Source organism: Moschus berezovskii, chromosome 8, assembly GCF_049115385.1.
Source record: "Moschus berezovskii isolate FMDL1 chromosome 8, NW_MosBer_1.0, whole genome shotgun sequence".
NCBI lineage: Eukaryota > Metazoa > Chordata > Mammalia > Artiodactyla > Moschidae > Moschus > Moschus berezovskii.
The window spans coordinates 58,117-73,156 of NC_142467.1; the positions used below are offsets into that span (position 1 = coordinate 58,117).

The 15,040-nt window shown below is 41.6% G+C and overlaps 1 protein-coding gene across 2 annotated transcripts in view; it reads right to left on the reverse strand.

Annotated features, from left to right (window-relative positions):
* Positions 1-12,705: 12,705 nt before the first annotated feature.
* CAMK4 (calcium/calmodulin dependent protein kinase IV) overlaps positions 12,706-15,040 on the reverse strand; it is a 279,175-nt gene continuing 276,840 nt past the window's right edge. For both annotated transcript variants that reach the window (XM_088838424.1, XM_055430450.2), the window contains 2 exons: positions 14,827-14,979; positions 12,706-13,291 (listed from right to left, as the gene is read on the reverse strand). In XM_088838424.1, coding sequence (XP_088694550.1) covers positions 12,881-13,291; positions 14,827-14,979 — 564 coding nt within the window. In that variant the 3' untranslated portion in view covers positions 12,706-12,880. The remainder of the gene's footprint in view (positions 13,292-14,826; positions 14,980-15,040) is intronic.

A 15,040-nucleotide genomic window follows, 5' to 3' on the forward strand; every position in this document is an offset into this window, starting at 1 on the left:
TATTGATTGTTGATACTTAGTTGCTTTAACCTTATTTGAATTTAAAGTATGTAATTTAGCTTCTTGAATTCTTACAAAAGAAAATTACCAACTGGAAAATTAAGATTAATAATGCACATGCTAACCCTGCCAATGTCATATAAGTCCCAGTGCTGCTGAACTTTGATTTGCTGTTACACAGCATGGATGATAATGTATTCTGCTGTTACTACAGTAATATATAGGTAAAGCTTATTGTACACATTTTTAAATAATTGTATTAACTTGATTAGCAGTTGTGATTTCATTTGGAGTTGAAAAAAGCTGGAAGTGACTACAAAGGAACTATTGATCTATATTGTAAGAAAGTAGTTACGAATGCTGTGAGAAATAGGCAATAGAAAATATGACTATTAAGTGGTTTAAACAAAGAGTCAGGAATTCCCTGGCAGTCTAGCAGTGGTTAGACTGTACTGTCCTTTCTGAGGGCGCAGGTTTAATCCCTGGTTGAGGAACTGAAAATCACTCAGTTATGTCGACTCTGCGGGTCGTACAGTCCATGGGATTCTCCAGGTCGGAATTCTCCAGTGAGTGGGTAGCCTATCCCTTTTCCAGGGGATCTTCCCAGCCCAAGGATTGAACCCACATTGCAGGTGGATTCTTTACCAGCTGAGCCACAAGGGAAGCCCAAGAATACTGGAGTGGGTAGCCTGTCCTGTCTCCAGCAGACCTTCCTGACCCAGGAATCAAATTGTCTCCTACATTGCAGGCAGATTTTTTACCAACTGAGCCATCAGGGAAGCCCAAGATCCAGTAAGACACAAGGCATGGCCAAAAAAAAAAAAAAAAAAAGCCAAATAGGGAGTTGTTTTCCTCATTTAATAAAGTTTGGATATGGGTAATGATTAGTGTTTATCATCAGCTCAAGGATGTCAGGGCGTGTTTCTGCAGTTTGCATCTTTCCCTCAGATATGATAAAGTGACCAACTAGCCCTGGACAGTACACATGCATCAGGAAAGGAAAGAACGGGGAAGTCAGGGCACTAGTCATCCAGCTCTTATCAGGAAAGCAAATGCTTTTCCAGAGCCTCCAGTAGCTTTTCTTTGTAGTGGTCAGGTCACATGACTACCTACCTGGGAAGGCGAGGAATTCCAGCCTCTTGGAGGGAGTGTTGGTAATGACTCTGGCCAATCATAGCATCTCCATGGGCCACCTCTGGAAATTGTATCAAGTTCCTTTGAACATCAATGGGAAAGTGATAGACATACAAAGTAGAAATGAAAATTCCCAAATAGGCATTCACTCTGTCATGAAACATTTACTGGACACCTTCTATGTGGCAGATGCTACACAGCATCCTTGACTCAGGTAATGAAGTGATGGAGCTTCCTCAGGAGGTTGTTATTAATGATTTATGTCACATGGCATCTGGTGTGAATGACCTTTGTTTTACATCGTTTCCACTTGGAGCAAAGGGTCCACTATGGATGACGACTTCCGTACCAAGAGACAGAACATTTCTGGAAAACATGAACTGCAAATGTGTCCTTGGAGTTGGAGGGTGGTGCATGTCACGTGTTATCAGCTGTACAGGCGATTCTGCCAAAAGAAAGTACTGAAGAAGCATAGTGTACAAACACCACACGGGCTTTTTACTCATTATTGGGACGGTAGTTTCTTACCAGGAGCGTTACCTTCCTACTTAGGTTTTGCTTTAGTGACATACCTTAAGGGCAAGCAGCTGATTTTTTTATTAAGGGAAGTAGTCCAGAGATTCTGAAAAACAGGTTGAAATAAAAAGATGTTTCATATTGTCAAAAATGGACTTGCAGTATTTTTCTCTAGCATTTCCCTTAGTTAAGAAGTCATTGTTTAGGTGAGGAGTTTGGACCTTGTAGTAGTTGGTAGCAAGCTGAAATTCTGAGAGGGAACCTCACTGAAATATTACGCCTTCCCCTCAAATATTTTACACAAATGTTTGCTAACTGGATGGCCAAACTCAAGAAAAACTTTCTTTCAGATCTTTTTACAACTCTTGTTGCTAACAATCAGTGTCTTAAGAGTGAAAATAAAGGATTTTCCCTTTCATCCTCAGGACAATTTGACATTAGGATTATTTCCTTAGGATGCTGCTGCTGCTGCTAAGTCACTTCAGTCGTGTCCGACTCTGTGTGACCCCATAGACGGAAGCCCACCAGGCTCCCCCATCCCTGGGATTCTGCAGGCAAGAACACTGGAGTGGGTTGCCATTTCCTTCTCCAATGTGTGAAAGTGAAAAGTGAAAGTGAAGTCGCTCAGTCGTGTCCGACCCTTAGCGACCCCACGGACTGAAGCCTACCAGGCTCCTCCATCCATGGGATTTTCTAGGCAATAGTACTGGAGTGGCTTGATTTCCCCAAACTCAGAAAAGCTTTCTGTAGTGTTACTGAGAAAAAAATAATTGAGACTGGATTATTATGCAACTATCATAAATGTGAAGATTTTGCAAAAAATGCTTTCTATAGTAATAGTTGTCACTAAGATGTGTCCAACCCTTTTGCGATCCCATAGCCCACCAGGCCCCTCTGTCCATGGGATTTCCCAGCAAGAATACTGGAGTGGGTAGGTAGCCTTTCCCTTCTCCAGGGGATCTTCCCAAGCCAGGGATGGAACCCAGGTCTCCTGTTTGGCAGGTGGATTGTTTACCACTAAGCCACCTGGGAAGCCTGAGCTACAGTGATATAGGTTGATACAAAACAGTTGCAATGTGATAAGGGCTGTTAAGAACTAAGGCTAGGTAAGACAATGCTTGTCTTTGAAAGAATTCTTGTGGTAATTTTGTACTTTTCTGTATTTTGTGTTTTATAATGAAAATCAATTTTTATATGAATTTCTGCCTTGACTTTGGTGAACTGACTTAGCTGTGAGAGCACTGGACTGGATGGGCAGCCCAGATCTCAGCCACTAACTGTGATCGTGGATAAGTCATTACCTCTCTGGCTGTTACTTCTTTTTAATAAAATGAGCCGGTTGGTAAATGAGTACAAAGATCCTCTTTTAACTTTATGATTTTATGACATCATTATATAATATTAAAAATGCTGTGAAACCCAGGGTATAGTTTTATCTGAGAGAATGGATAAACACTCAAGGAATGCAACTCCACATTTCAGATATAAGGAAATGTCCACTGTGCCACTCTTGAATTGTGCTAACATTTCAAACCACAGAATACAAAGTATTGGTGGGCTCTTCAATGGTTTATTATCATACTGTACATGCAAACTGCTCCACACGTTTCCCAGCAGGAGGTACATGCTGCTTTTGGCATGCGCTGACACACCTGAGAGAACGTACACAAAATAACGTGGGCCTCGCTAAGGTCATTCCGACAGTTAAGACTCCCAACATCCATTTGCTCGTGTCACAAGCTCTGTTACGCTCCCGGGAAACACCAGGAAATGAGCATCTGAACCGCTGCCCTGCGTCGTCCAGCCTGAGGCCGGGGGGCGGCCGGCTGCGCCTTCCGTGCCCCCGGGGCTGGGTGCCGAGCCTGGGCTCCGGTGTCTGCGGAATCGGACGCCCCGCCGTCTCGGCCACTGACGACAACGGAGCTCGGTCAAAAGCAAACACGCGGGACTCCGACGAATTCTCTACAGACATTCTCTATATTTACACTTATGGCCAGGGCAAACTTACATGTTTACCTAAAAAATACCATAATGGATCTTTGTATTAAGGATCGATAGCACCGTTTTGACAGGTTTTAAAAATGAAATGTTGGCAGCTCTCCTTCCGGCACTTTTAATCGGAAATTGGGAAGGCAGCTATAGTCTCGGCCGTGAAAACTCAAATCTTGACCCTTGTTCTTTGTCCTTCAAAGCTACTGGCTAATGGCCTGCGGTCTGAACTCCGGCAGATGTAGGTTTCCTGTCCACAGTGGCACTCCATCCTCGCACCTAAGCCTCCACACTGCTGTGAGCTGCTTAGGTCCTTCGCCCAGAATACTTTCAACAGTAACGCGATACAGATCCCCCCTCTACAAAACACTAGAGAAGGCACATAGATAACGCCCCCTAAGTCTGAAAACCCTTCTAGGACGTGTTCCTTTCTCAAGTTCCTTTCCCCGGAGAAGGGAAAGGCTACCTACCCAGAAAAGCACAACTGCCTTTGTGCTTTTAGTGACTGAGGCTTTGTTTCAACTGGTGACTTGCAAACATGTCTGTATGTGTTGGGTGATTTTTCTTCCCGGGGTGCATCAAGTCAGCCAGGTTTGTAGATCACAGAGGGCTAGATGCTGAGGGAACGCTGCACAGGTGTCTACCCAGAGTAAGAAAGGGGACAGGGAAGCCTGTCTGCTTCAGCTTTGCACACGACCGAGAATTACGCAGACTGAGCAACACTTCCTGCAGGTTCAGCCTTCCATGCCCCAGCACTGTTCACCGCATTTCTCCACTCAGTACATTTATCAGCCAAATATTCTTCCTCCTCCCTGCCTACAAAGCTTCCCCTCACCCACCAGGCATAGCTGATGTTCCCAGGAAGCTTTCTTCGGTCATTCTAAGCAAAGCGAGCTTTCACTGCCTGCCTCGATGGAGCAGGCTATACATACAGTTGTGTTTTCAACTACAAAGCTCACTCCTAGAGGGGAGCAGGGGTTTAATTCAACTCTGACTCTTTCACGGTGCGTAATTGCTTTTCAGTGAAAGTTTATTGAGAAAACGGGTTCCAGGCATAGTCTGCTCCTAGAAAGCTTCAGAACCACTAAATCATTTCATTAAAGTGTCTTTGCAAAGGAGGCCTAATATTCCCTAAACACAGTTTAACATTATTCTGGGAGGAAAATTACCTGTTGGCTTTGGTTTGTTCATTTCTAAGCGAAGCTGGTGACCCAGATATTGAGAGAGATTTAAAAATGATAAGCTTAATTCACCAACTGCCTTCAAACTCTGGGCAGTGGAGGAGACGGGTGGTGGGAGTGTGGAGTCCGGTCTCACGTTACCTTCCCCTCGTCCACTCCAGGCAAGGTTCCCTCCCGCTCACATCAGCTGCGAAAAGCCGGCAGACAGCGCGTCTCTTTTTTCCTGAGTTCTACAGTGTATCCCAATGGCTACAGCGTATTGATTGCTGCAACAGTTTAAACAAAACAATATGTTATTTAATTAGTCATGATATAATTTTAGGTATTCCTAATAAGAAGGTGATAACAGGTCTACTCAACATCTCATCTGTAACGCTTCAGCTGGAGATTCAAACACAAAGGTCACATGTAACTGTAGCCTCAGTATCTGGGCCCCTGCTTCCCTTAAGGCAGGCGAAATGAACAGTTTCTCTGGGACAGAAATAGATTAAGAAAAAGGGTCCTCTTGGATTTCTAAATAACTAAGAAAAGGAAGGGAAAGCATTTGCTTAAAGCCTTCTCTTTAGAAGAAATGAAATGTATAACATTCAGAAAAACACAGGCACTGTAAAGTAAAAGCTGCTGTTTGCCTGCTTCCCAAGCTATAGATGAGCGAGTCAGTCCTGACTTATAACCAGTCCGTTCACACTCTAAACTTACTTCAGGAACGATGCCCTTTTGAATTTTAGTTCTGTAGGGAAAGTTTGCTAAGCCATACTTCCAGCAAAATTACTGCTGTTAATAATTATTCACAGAATTACTGTTCTCCACAGAAACAAACCTTTCCTAACTTCCTAAGCAGCAAATGGGATGGAGAACCCTATGCTAAGGAGAGGAAGTCTGAAGTACAGGAATGCGTTCCTAGCTGCCGCCAAAAAGGTAGGGTGCCATGAAAAACCAGGGGCATCAATGTTTTCTGTAAAGGGCCAGATAAACCTTTTAGGCTTTCCATACAGTCTCTGCTGAAACCACTCCCATGCGTCCCAGCAGTGTGAAAGCAGCTACAGCCAAACTATAAGTGAGCATGGTTGTGTTCTAATAAAACTTTATAAATAAATAGGCCTCTGGTGTATTTGGTCCATGACCCATAGTTTGCCTGACTCTTGGAAAGCTGATCTTTGGAGATTTTAAGTCTATTTCCTTGCGTAATTATGTGGAAATTATTTTTTTAAAATGCACATCTAAGTTTTATGTGTATATCACAAAGACCACAGATAACAGAATGATGGCATTCAAATTAAAGAGTACTGGCCTCTACCTTTTCTCCTGAGAATCCTCTGCGCGACGCCCATTTTTCATTGAGCGTAAGGAGTAAAACACCTGTCACCTGTGTGCTGACCTCACTCAGAAACTTAGTGTCAGGTGGTGTCAGTCACTCAGTTGGATCCAACTCTGAGACCCTGTGGGCTGCAGCCACCAGGCTCCTCTGTCCAGGGGATTCTCCAGGCAGGAACACTGGAGTGGGTTGCCACACCCTCCTCCAGGGGACCTTCCTGACCCAAGGACTGAACCCGGGTCTCCTGCATCGCAGGTGGATTCTTATTGTCTGAGCCCCCAGGGACATCCCCAGGAAATGCACAGAACATTTTTAAATGTCCAGGAAAGCAGAGCAATGTCAGTCAGACATGGAATGCATGGCTACTATGTTGTTTGGATCTGACTAGTTAATAAACGGGCGTGTTGGTGATGCTTTCATCTTGCTGGGGGCCTGGAAAATATTACTGAAATTAGGGGTTGTTGCTGTTCAGTCGCTCAGTCATGTCCAACTCTTTGCCACCCTGTGTACTAAAGCATGCCAGGCTTCCCTGTCCTTCACCATCTCCTGGAGTTTGCTCAAAATGGTAAATGAATATAAACATTTTGGCAACTTTGAAAGTAAGTAACAATCTTGACAAAAAAATGTTAACAAAATCTTAACTCATGAATATGCTGTTTGCATTCTACTATATATTAGCTATAGGCTATAAGTTAAAAAGAGGCAGTTATGAGGTGACAGTTGTCACATTAAAGTTCTTCTTACTTGTATCCATTACAAACCAGATTAACTACCATAGCTGTATAAATTTTCATCATCCGCAACTGATTGTCAGGGTGCTTAGGGAAAACAACAGCTCTCAAAAATTCGAATATGAAGCCTATTGTATTTGTGTAACCCAAAATGATTTTAAATGGAAAATAAATATTATATAATCTGATGAAGACTGCGCACGTCATTTTTAACAAAGTTAATCACAGTAAAGATAACACAGATACAAATACCGCATGTCCATGGGCGTTCCAGGTCATTTTCCAAAAGGTGCTGAAAACAATTATTTAAGAAGACCAGCATGATTTTGCAGTCTTAGGATTGCTATTTGGCGTTTCAAACTAAATTCTGACCACCAAGGGCTCCACATTCCTTCAGCCAGTCTGAGATACTTTCTAGGATTTTAGAGGATTTTAGTTTTGAAAATCTTGATGGCCATAGGGATGGAACAAAACATAGATCTGGGACAAGTGGTAGCAAACCAGATCTTAAGAAGAGCAAGTGATTGGTGAGATGCTGTGTCTGTCACAGACTATGGCGCTGTGCCAGTTCAAGCAGTGAACAAATGATTGGTGAGATGCCATGTCCGTTACAGGCTATGGCACTGTGCCGGTTCAAGCAGTGTCACTGGAAGAGGCTTTCTCCCATTTGGCTCATCTGAACTCAACCAGGTCAGATGCCTGGAGTCTTCGCTAGAGCAATGCTTATTCCTGCCAAGGACTCAGATGGTCTGTTCTCATGGCAACACTCCTGTCTTGTCCTAGGTGGACCTCTGGGTCAGGTGACAAGGAAAAGACTGAATCTTGAGGTTAAAATCATGCAATCAAACCTTCTAGAGTATACCACAGAGGGTGTGAAAATTAGAATTTTGAACAAGCAAACATAAATTAGTCAAGTTTGTTATTGCTCTCCAAGATAAGTATATAAATGGTTGGGCTTTATGAGCTGAGACTATATTATCTGCTCTCAGATGATATTTGAAAGTAATAATGACAAAAAATGGCCTTTAATAGATCAGAATACAGAAAGAAGAAATGCTGAACTAGGTTAACATGGGTGGATAGCTGCTATCTCTCCAGTGATATTTTAGGTTTTTTCTATTTGTCAAGAAGCCAAAAACTCACCCTGAGTTGTTCCAGGGGAAGAGAAAAACTTTGAACAAATAAAGTTGTAGAAAATTATTGGCTACGTTTCTGCTTATCATGTGGTTATTAGTATTACAATACCAATATTGAGATTATATGTGCATAAATGTTAAAAAAAAAACGCTGAAGATACACTTTAGAGTCTAACCAGTAAGCAGTTTTTAACCAATAAATGCTCAAAATGTTAGCAATGACCTTGATCAGAAACATATCACTGATTAACACTGAGGAAATTTGAATGTGACCAAACAGGAAGTAATTACAAGGATGTTACAAATCCTATTATATAAGTAAATGTCTGGAAATTTTGCGCCAGTTAAAGTTGGTAACCAGACTGAAAACTCTGCAATGACAATTACATAATCGCATTGTAATTGTGTAATTGACTCTGCTTGGTATACTTATGTCAATTTATGTGGAGTCAGCTTCATCAGGAAAACCTAATGCTCATTCACTTTTTGACTTTTCGTATTTGCTTTGCAAAGACAACCCTAAAACAGAATGCTTTACTGATTTTAACTTTTGCCTTTTTGATATTTACTTCTTTGATTTTCCAATTTGAAATGCAATCAGATGCTTCTGTGAAATAACTGAATTATGCAACAAAAACAAAATGACTTTCTTTAAATCTTCAATCTACAGGCAATCCACAAGCGGTTACCCTGCATGTGAAACTGGAAAAATAGGGATTGGTAAACATTCTAAATTACAAAATATGTTTAAAATACTATGTAATTGAGGTCACAGTAAAAGACAAACTTCCTTTCTTTTAACGTCTGCCACTAAAAGTGGCTATAGAACCTTGAGGATTATTGTAACATATCAATATTTAAGAAAATTCCAAGTCCTATGAATCCATGTGTAATGGCAGTGTTGTTTAAATCGTTCTAAAGAAATCAAAAAACTGTCAGCCGATGGTCACAGGCTCATTCTAGGGATAGCTGGGATGACAGCATCTCCACCAGTCTTTATCATGTAAATTTGTACGTCTCAGAAGCCTACAAAATCCCACTGAGGTTCTATGTGCAGCCCTTCTTGAATGAGGAAACCTGTTCGCCCATCGTAGACTTTGGTTTGTGAGAACAGGACTGGATTCATGGCTGTACAAGACTCCGGCCTGTGGTCCAGGACCCAAAGAGGGATGAGAGGAACTGTGGCCAACGGACAACTTACCGACGGGCAGGAAAGGACTGTTCTCTAAAGTCATGCTGGGAGACACGCCTCATCTGAAGCACCTGATGAAACAGACTTGGCCAACAGAGCTTTTACTCAAGTCTTTGACATTTCTGAAACATTTTCTTTTTGGCTTCCTACCAACTTATCAGTGTGGAAAACTGAGGCAGCTCAGATCCAAGCGTAGACATTTGTGTGTCATTTTGCTTTCACGGTGCTCTGGACCGGTGCTCTTCCAGACGAGCAGCCACTGCTCACAGGTGGCTGCTGGTCACTTGACAAACCAAAAGTGCTAACACAACCCTGCTTTTCAAAACTCAATACAAAAATAAAAAATTAAAAATATTGTGTTAGTTTTTCATATTGATTATATATTAGAATAATAGTTTGGATATATTAAAATATACATTTAATCAGCTTTTTCTTTTTTTTAACTTTTTAAAATGTGTCTAAGAGAAAAGTTAAAATTACATACGTGGTTTGTATCATTTATATTAGGTGCGACTTTTTCTAGACAATAATGTCTATAACAGTATTATTCTAATTTCAACCTTATTTATGTATTCGTGGGACAAATGTGCTCTTATGGTTTAAGGGGAAAAAAGTCACTGGGATTCCAATTGGACTTTTTCAACGGGGGAAATAATTCAAGATTGTTCTTCTCTGTGGCAAAATAGTCTGGTTTATGCTATGTATCTGAACTTATTTGAGAACAAAAATCAATAATGCAATATAATAACTGTCATTTCTAAAATGCAAAATGTAGCTTATTGCTTGCTGAAATTCCCTTTGATTATTTTGCTTTGTGACTATGTTGTGCAATAAAGGAAACATTACAAAATAGTTCATCAAATTAAGGTTCTATCTGCATTAGTCTACTATCATTTAGCTAAGTACTCTTTGAGAGAGATAATATATCCCATTTTAACAGGCAATATAAATGTGTATTGTTCTTTCAAAAATGTTAACTATGCTAACTTAAATAGCATCTCTATGAAATCTCAGGCTGAATCATTTGGATGAAATGACCGATTTTTGTGAAAGCTTGTTTTCCACTGAAATGACTATCTCAGTCATTTAGGCATTATCAGGTCTTAATTTTTAACATTCAAATTAAAAGCTAAAACTCCCTGATTTTGAGAGAATGCAATCTGCAGGTTAAAAAGACGAAATTACATTCACACCCTCACTCACCAGGGAGCGGGCGTGTGCGCTGGTGTAACTGGGTAAATTTGTAAATGCACACTGGCCTACTGGATCTGCAGTGCTCCTCACACGACACGGTCCCCAGGTCCGACCCACGCAGGCAGCCCTGAGGGCTGGACAGCGTGTCTTCCCCTCTGTGCCCCATTCCATTAAGGCGCCTTTCCTGCTCTTCTTCCCTTCTCCAAATGCACGGGACACTCGCCATCTATCCCCTAACCATGCACACAGACTTCACAGGAAGTCTCCTCGGGAAAGGACGCAAGGACATCGGTTTTTTAAAACGGGAATCTTAATGCTTAGGGAATAAGGCATTCTTAAAAGGTTAAAACTAGTGAGCCTCTTATAATACCTAAAATGGAAATTGAGAGAATAAAGAAGGAAAGAGATAGTAAAGGAGATAAATAGTCTCTACTAGTTAATACACATAAAACACACACACACACAAATACTCTTTCTCAGAAGCTCAGATGCTGTGCCTTACGGGCCTTCTCCTCCATATCAGTGACCTGTTAGGCCCTGACGTTACGGAAGACAAGAAGTCCTACTTTATTTTCCTCATGAGACCTGTAGTGAAATAAGTCCTGTACTTGGAAAGCAGAACGTCTACAAGGTCTGACAGTCCCCAGAAACCAGAGGGTTAATTTAATTTTCCAACTTAATAGTTCTGAGGAAGCACCAAAAGAATTTAAGATCTCTCTTTTTGATGAGGATTTTTATTTGATAGTCATTTTTATTGTCCAAAATTTTGGCCTGAAAATAATTTTTTTTAATTAAGGAAACCTACTAAAATATGCTACATAATTAAGTTGATAAAAATGTCCATTTAAACTCAAACTAGAGATAAATCTGAGGTGTTTGGAATTTAACTGTGAGTTTTTATAAGGAAAAAGTGTTTATACGAAAACCAAAGAAAAATATTTTGAAAAAATGATGGTGAGGTATTAGGTCTAATGTTACAGCTTCTCAAGAGTCTGATTTGAAATCAGTGGGGTTTTTTTTGTTTTTGTTTTTGTTTATTAAAGTAAATGAAAAGTTGCATTGTCCTAAATTTCTCAACACGGAAACTTTCAAAACTACATTGTGAATTATGAGTGCTTCCATTCCAAGCATGAGAAAAAAGTACACTAGCTTTTTAGAAGTATCTTTAGCCCATAAGCAGTATGTCTAAAGAATCATCAATGGAAGGAAAAAAGAACTTTTAAAAACAAAAATGTTCCCTTACTATGTGTGTTCATGCTCAGTGGTGTCCGATTCTTTGCGACCCCATGGACTGCAGCCCGTCAGGCTCCTCTGTCCATGGGATTTTCCAGGCAAGAACACTGGAGTGGGTTGCCATTTCCACCTCCAGGGGATCTTCCTGACCCAGGGATAGAACCCGCATCTCCTGCATCGCAGGCTGATTCTTTACTGCTGGGCCACTGGGGAAGCCCCTTCCTTACTATACTGAATTCAGAAACAAATGATCTTACAATGGGATATTACTCTAACTCTATTTAGACATTCTGGCACCAGCCATTGGTATAGACTTTTTATAAATTTAGAACCTTGGTCAGTATAGAATTTATCCATAAAAATGTTCCTATCTTTAAAACTGTACAAGCTCATGAATAAATTCAATTTTATTTGAAATGGCAAAGAGTCAGTCTTCATTAGCCTAAGTCCCAGTCTTTTGTTTTTTTCACTAAACTTCTTTTTCCCACTCCTAAGTGCTGTCCATCATAAGGACTTCTTATTGGAGAGCAGGTGAAGGTGAGAATAAATTCCTCAGCATGAGTTTGTAAAATACTTTTCTCCAGGACTATAAAATGGCAGAATTTTGTGATAGAACATTTTGGGTTATTAGTAATATGGTGTATATAAATAAAGACAAGATAAAAAAGCATTCTCCATACAAGGTTTAGGGGCATATGGTTTCATAGCCCTTAAAATATGCTTCAGTTTCTTACCATTATAAGTGGTATATATGCAATTTTTTGCACATACAATACAAATATAACCTATCTTCTTGTAAACAGTTTGAGCACATTACTGAAGATATTGTAAATATCATGGGAATACATCTTATAGCTCTACCTAGTATTAGCTGAGCAACAGTCCAAAGGAATTACCTTCTGAAGAAATCCAAAGGGTGGAGGATGGCTAGGTTTTCAAAGCAAAAACAACTTGTTACTATTTACCTCAAATGTGCACTACTGGTCCCTGAAAACGTGTGCTTTCCCATATGCTGTGTTTACTTGCAATTTCAAACCTAATTCATCGGTATCTGATACCCATTAAGTACCATAGGAGACACTAGTTTTTCATAAAGCAGTCACATGCATTGAAGTGAGGATCACCAGCTGATACATATGTATTTTTTGCACCTCAGAAACAGAATCACACTATAGCGCACATCATGCTTCCACCTTCCTTGCTGAAGGACAAAAACGCACAAAATGCCAGGGTTTGGCGCCTACACGGGAAGAAAGCCACTAGTCCTCCGGCAGGACCGCGTCACCCTGCTGAGCTCCCACCTCCAGGGCAGGGTCCTCCTCCCGTCCTTCCGGGGCTGCTCCGGCTCCAGCGGTCCCCCGCGTCTCCCCCGACGGGCGCCCCTCCGTCTCCGGGCCGGCCCCCTCCATCTCCTCCTCTGACACCTGGGGCTCCACCCTGGGGGTCGCGGCGCCTCCATCAGCACCGCTGACCTCCTCCCCCTCCTGCACCTCCGGCAGCTCCGCCCCGGCCCCCTCAGCTGCCCCCGGGGTCTCCTCGCTCCCAGGGACGCCCCCGTCGCCGGCCTGAGGTGGAGACGGCTCCCGGCTGGCCCGGCCCTCCTGGACGCCGCTGTGGCTGCTGCTGGCGCTGCCGAGCCTGGAGGAGGCCACCACGGCCTTGACCGCCGCCTGTGGAGACAGAAGGGTCTGGTGCTACTTCCACTGAAAATCCCAAATCAGAGCTCGATCCCAATTTTGCATTTAGGGAGTGTTATTCTGTTACTATTTAGTCTTGGAAAGTGTATGATTCCAAGATTGTCTAATGAAAACTTGTTTGAAGAATGAACAGCAAAATCTGTTTAATCTCAGATTAGTGTATTTAGTCATCTGGAGGAAAGCCTAAATAAATGCACTTTCCCACAGACTGCCAATATTCAAAAATTTTAGTTGTGTTTTCCAAAGTATGGGACACTACTTCCATGGATGTTAATAGGTACTATAAAGATAAGAGAGTTCCATGGTCAAATTTGTTTTGAGAAATTCTGGGTTAAGTCAAGGGGATTTAATCTAGGATATTTCAAATTAATTTGATCATGGAACCCTTCAGGTTTATTTAGTTTGTATCAGCTGGTAAGCGACTGCTGAATAGAACACTATTTTTGACCCCCAGCTATCCTCTGAGATTTCCTATATGTATGCTGCTGCTGCTAAGTCGCTTTAGTCGTGTCCAACTCTGTGCCACCCCATAGACGGCAGCCCACTAGGCTCCGCCATCCCTGGGATTCTCCAGGCAAGAACACTGGAGCGGGTTGCCATTTCCTCCTCCAATGGGTGAAAGTGAAAAGTGAAAGTGAAGTCGCTCAGTCGTGTCTGACTAGTAGCGACCACATGGACTGCAGCCTACCAGGCTCCTCTGTCCATGGGATTTTCCAGGCAAGAGTTCTGGAGTGGCTTGCCATTGCCTTCTCCATCCTATATGTATAGCTAGTCCTAAATACTATTAAGGATGGACAGGGAGGCCTGGCGTGCTGTGATTCATGGGGTTGCAAAGAGTCGGACACGAATGAGCGACTGAACTGAACTGAAATACTATTATGTAAGAAAAAAACACTTCATCTCTATTCCATATATGTTCTATAAAAAGAGATACAATTTGATGGATAATTTTCCTATCACTTGAATTATTTTAATTTTACCAAGTATAATTATTTGTCTATATTATAAAATATAGCTTGAAAAAATTGTTTCCCAATTTTAGCATATTCACAAAGAAGACAACTTTCTTAATAAATATTACTTTCCTGAACAACACTTTCAAGCAGTTCAGCCTTAATTAGATGGGAAGCAATGACAATGTATTTATTTGGTGAGTGAATCTCAACATCCCACACATTTCCCTTTATTGACAATGAATCCTGAGAACTCCCTGGCGGTCAGTGGTAGGAGTCAGTGCTTCATTAAGAGTCCTGCAAGCTGCCCAGTGCCATTTCCTCCCCCAGAATTCCCCAAACAGAAAAATAACACCCACACTGAATTCTTACAAGAGGATAACAGAACTGTGGCTGGCTTTACACCTTCACTGTTGGGATGTCAAAGCAGCATTTTCCCAGGTACCACAGGAGACGAGTAACAGTATTAGATAAACAATAGCAGAATTATCTTTGATTAGCAAGATATGAGAGAAATCTTTTTTAAAAAATAAAACAAAATAAATGCCATCTAACCTTGAGCTTGCGACGGGCATTGAATTCTTGGAGCTTCTTTTGAGCAGTATCCATGTGTACAAAATTGGCGGCTTTACCTGTGACCCACGGGTGCTGGAGAGCTTGAAAGGTAGTAAGCCTTTTCTTAGGATCCAACACAATTAATTTTCTGACCTGAAATGATAAAGAACCATCGACTTCTTAGGGAGATTTTAATGGTTACCTGGGCTTGCCC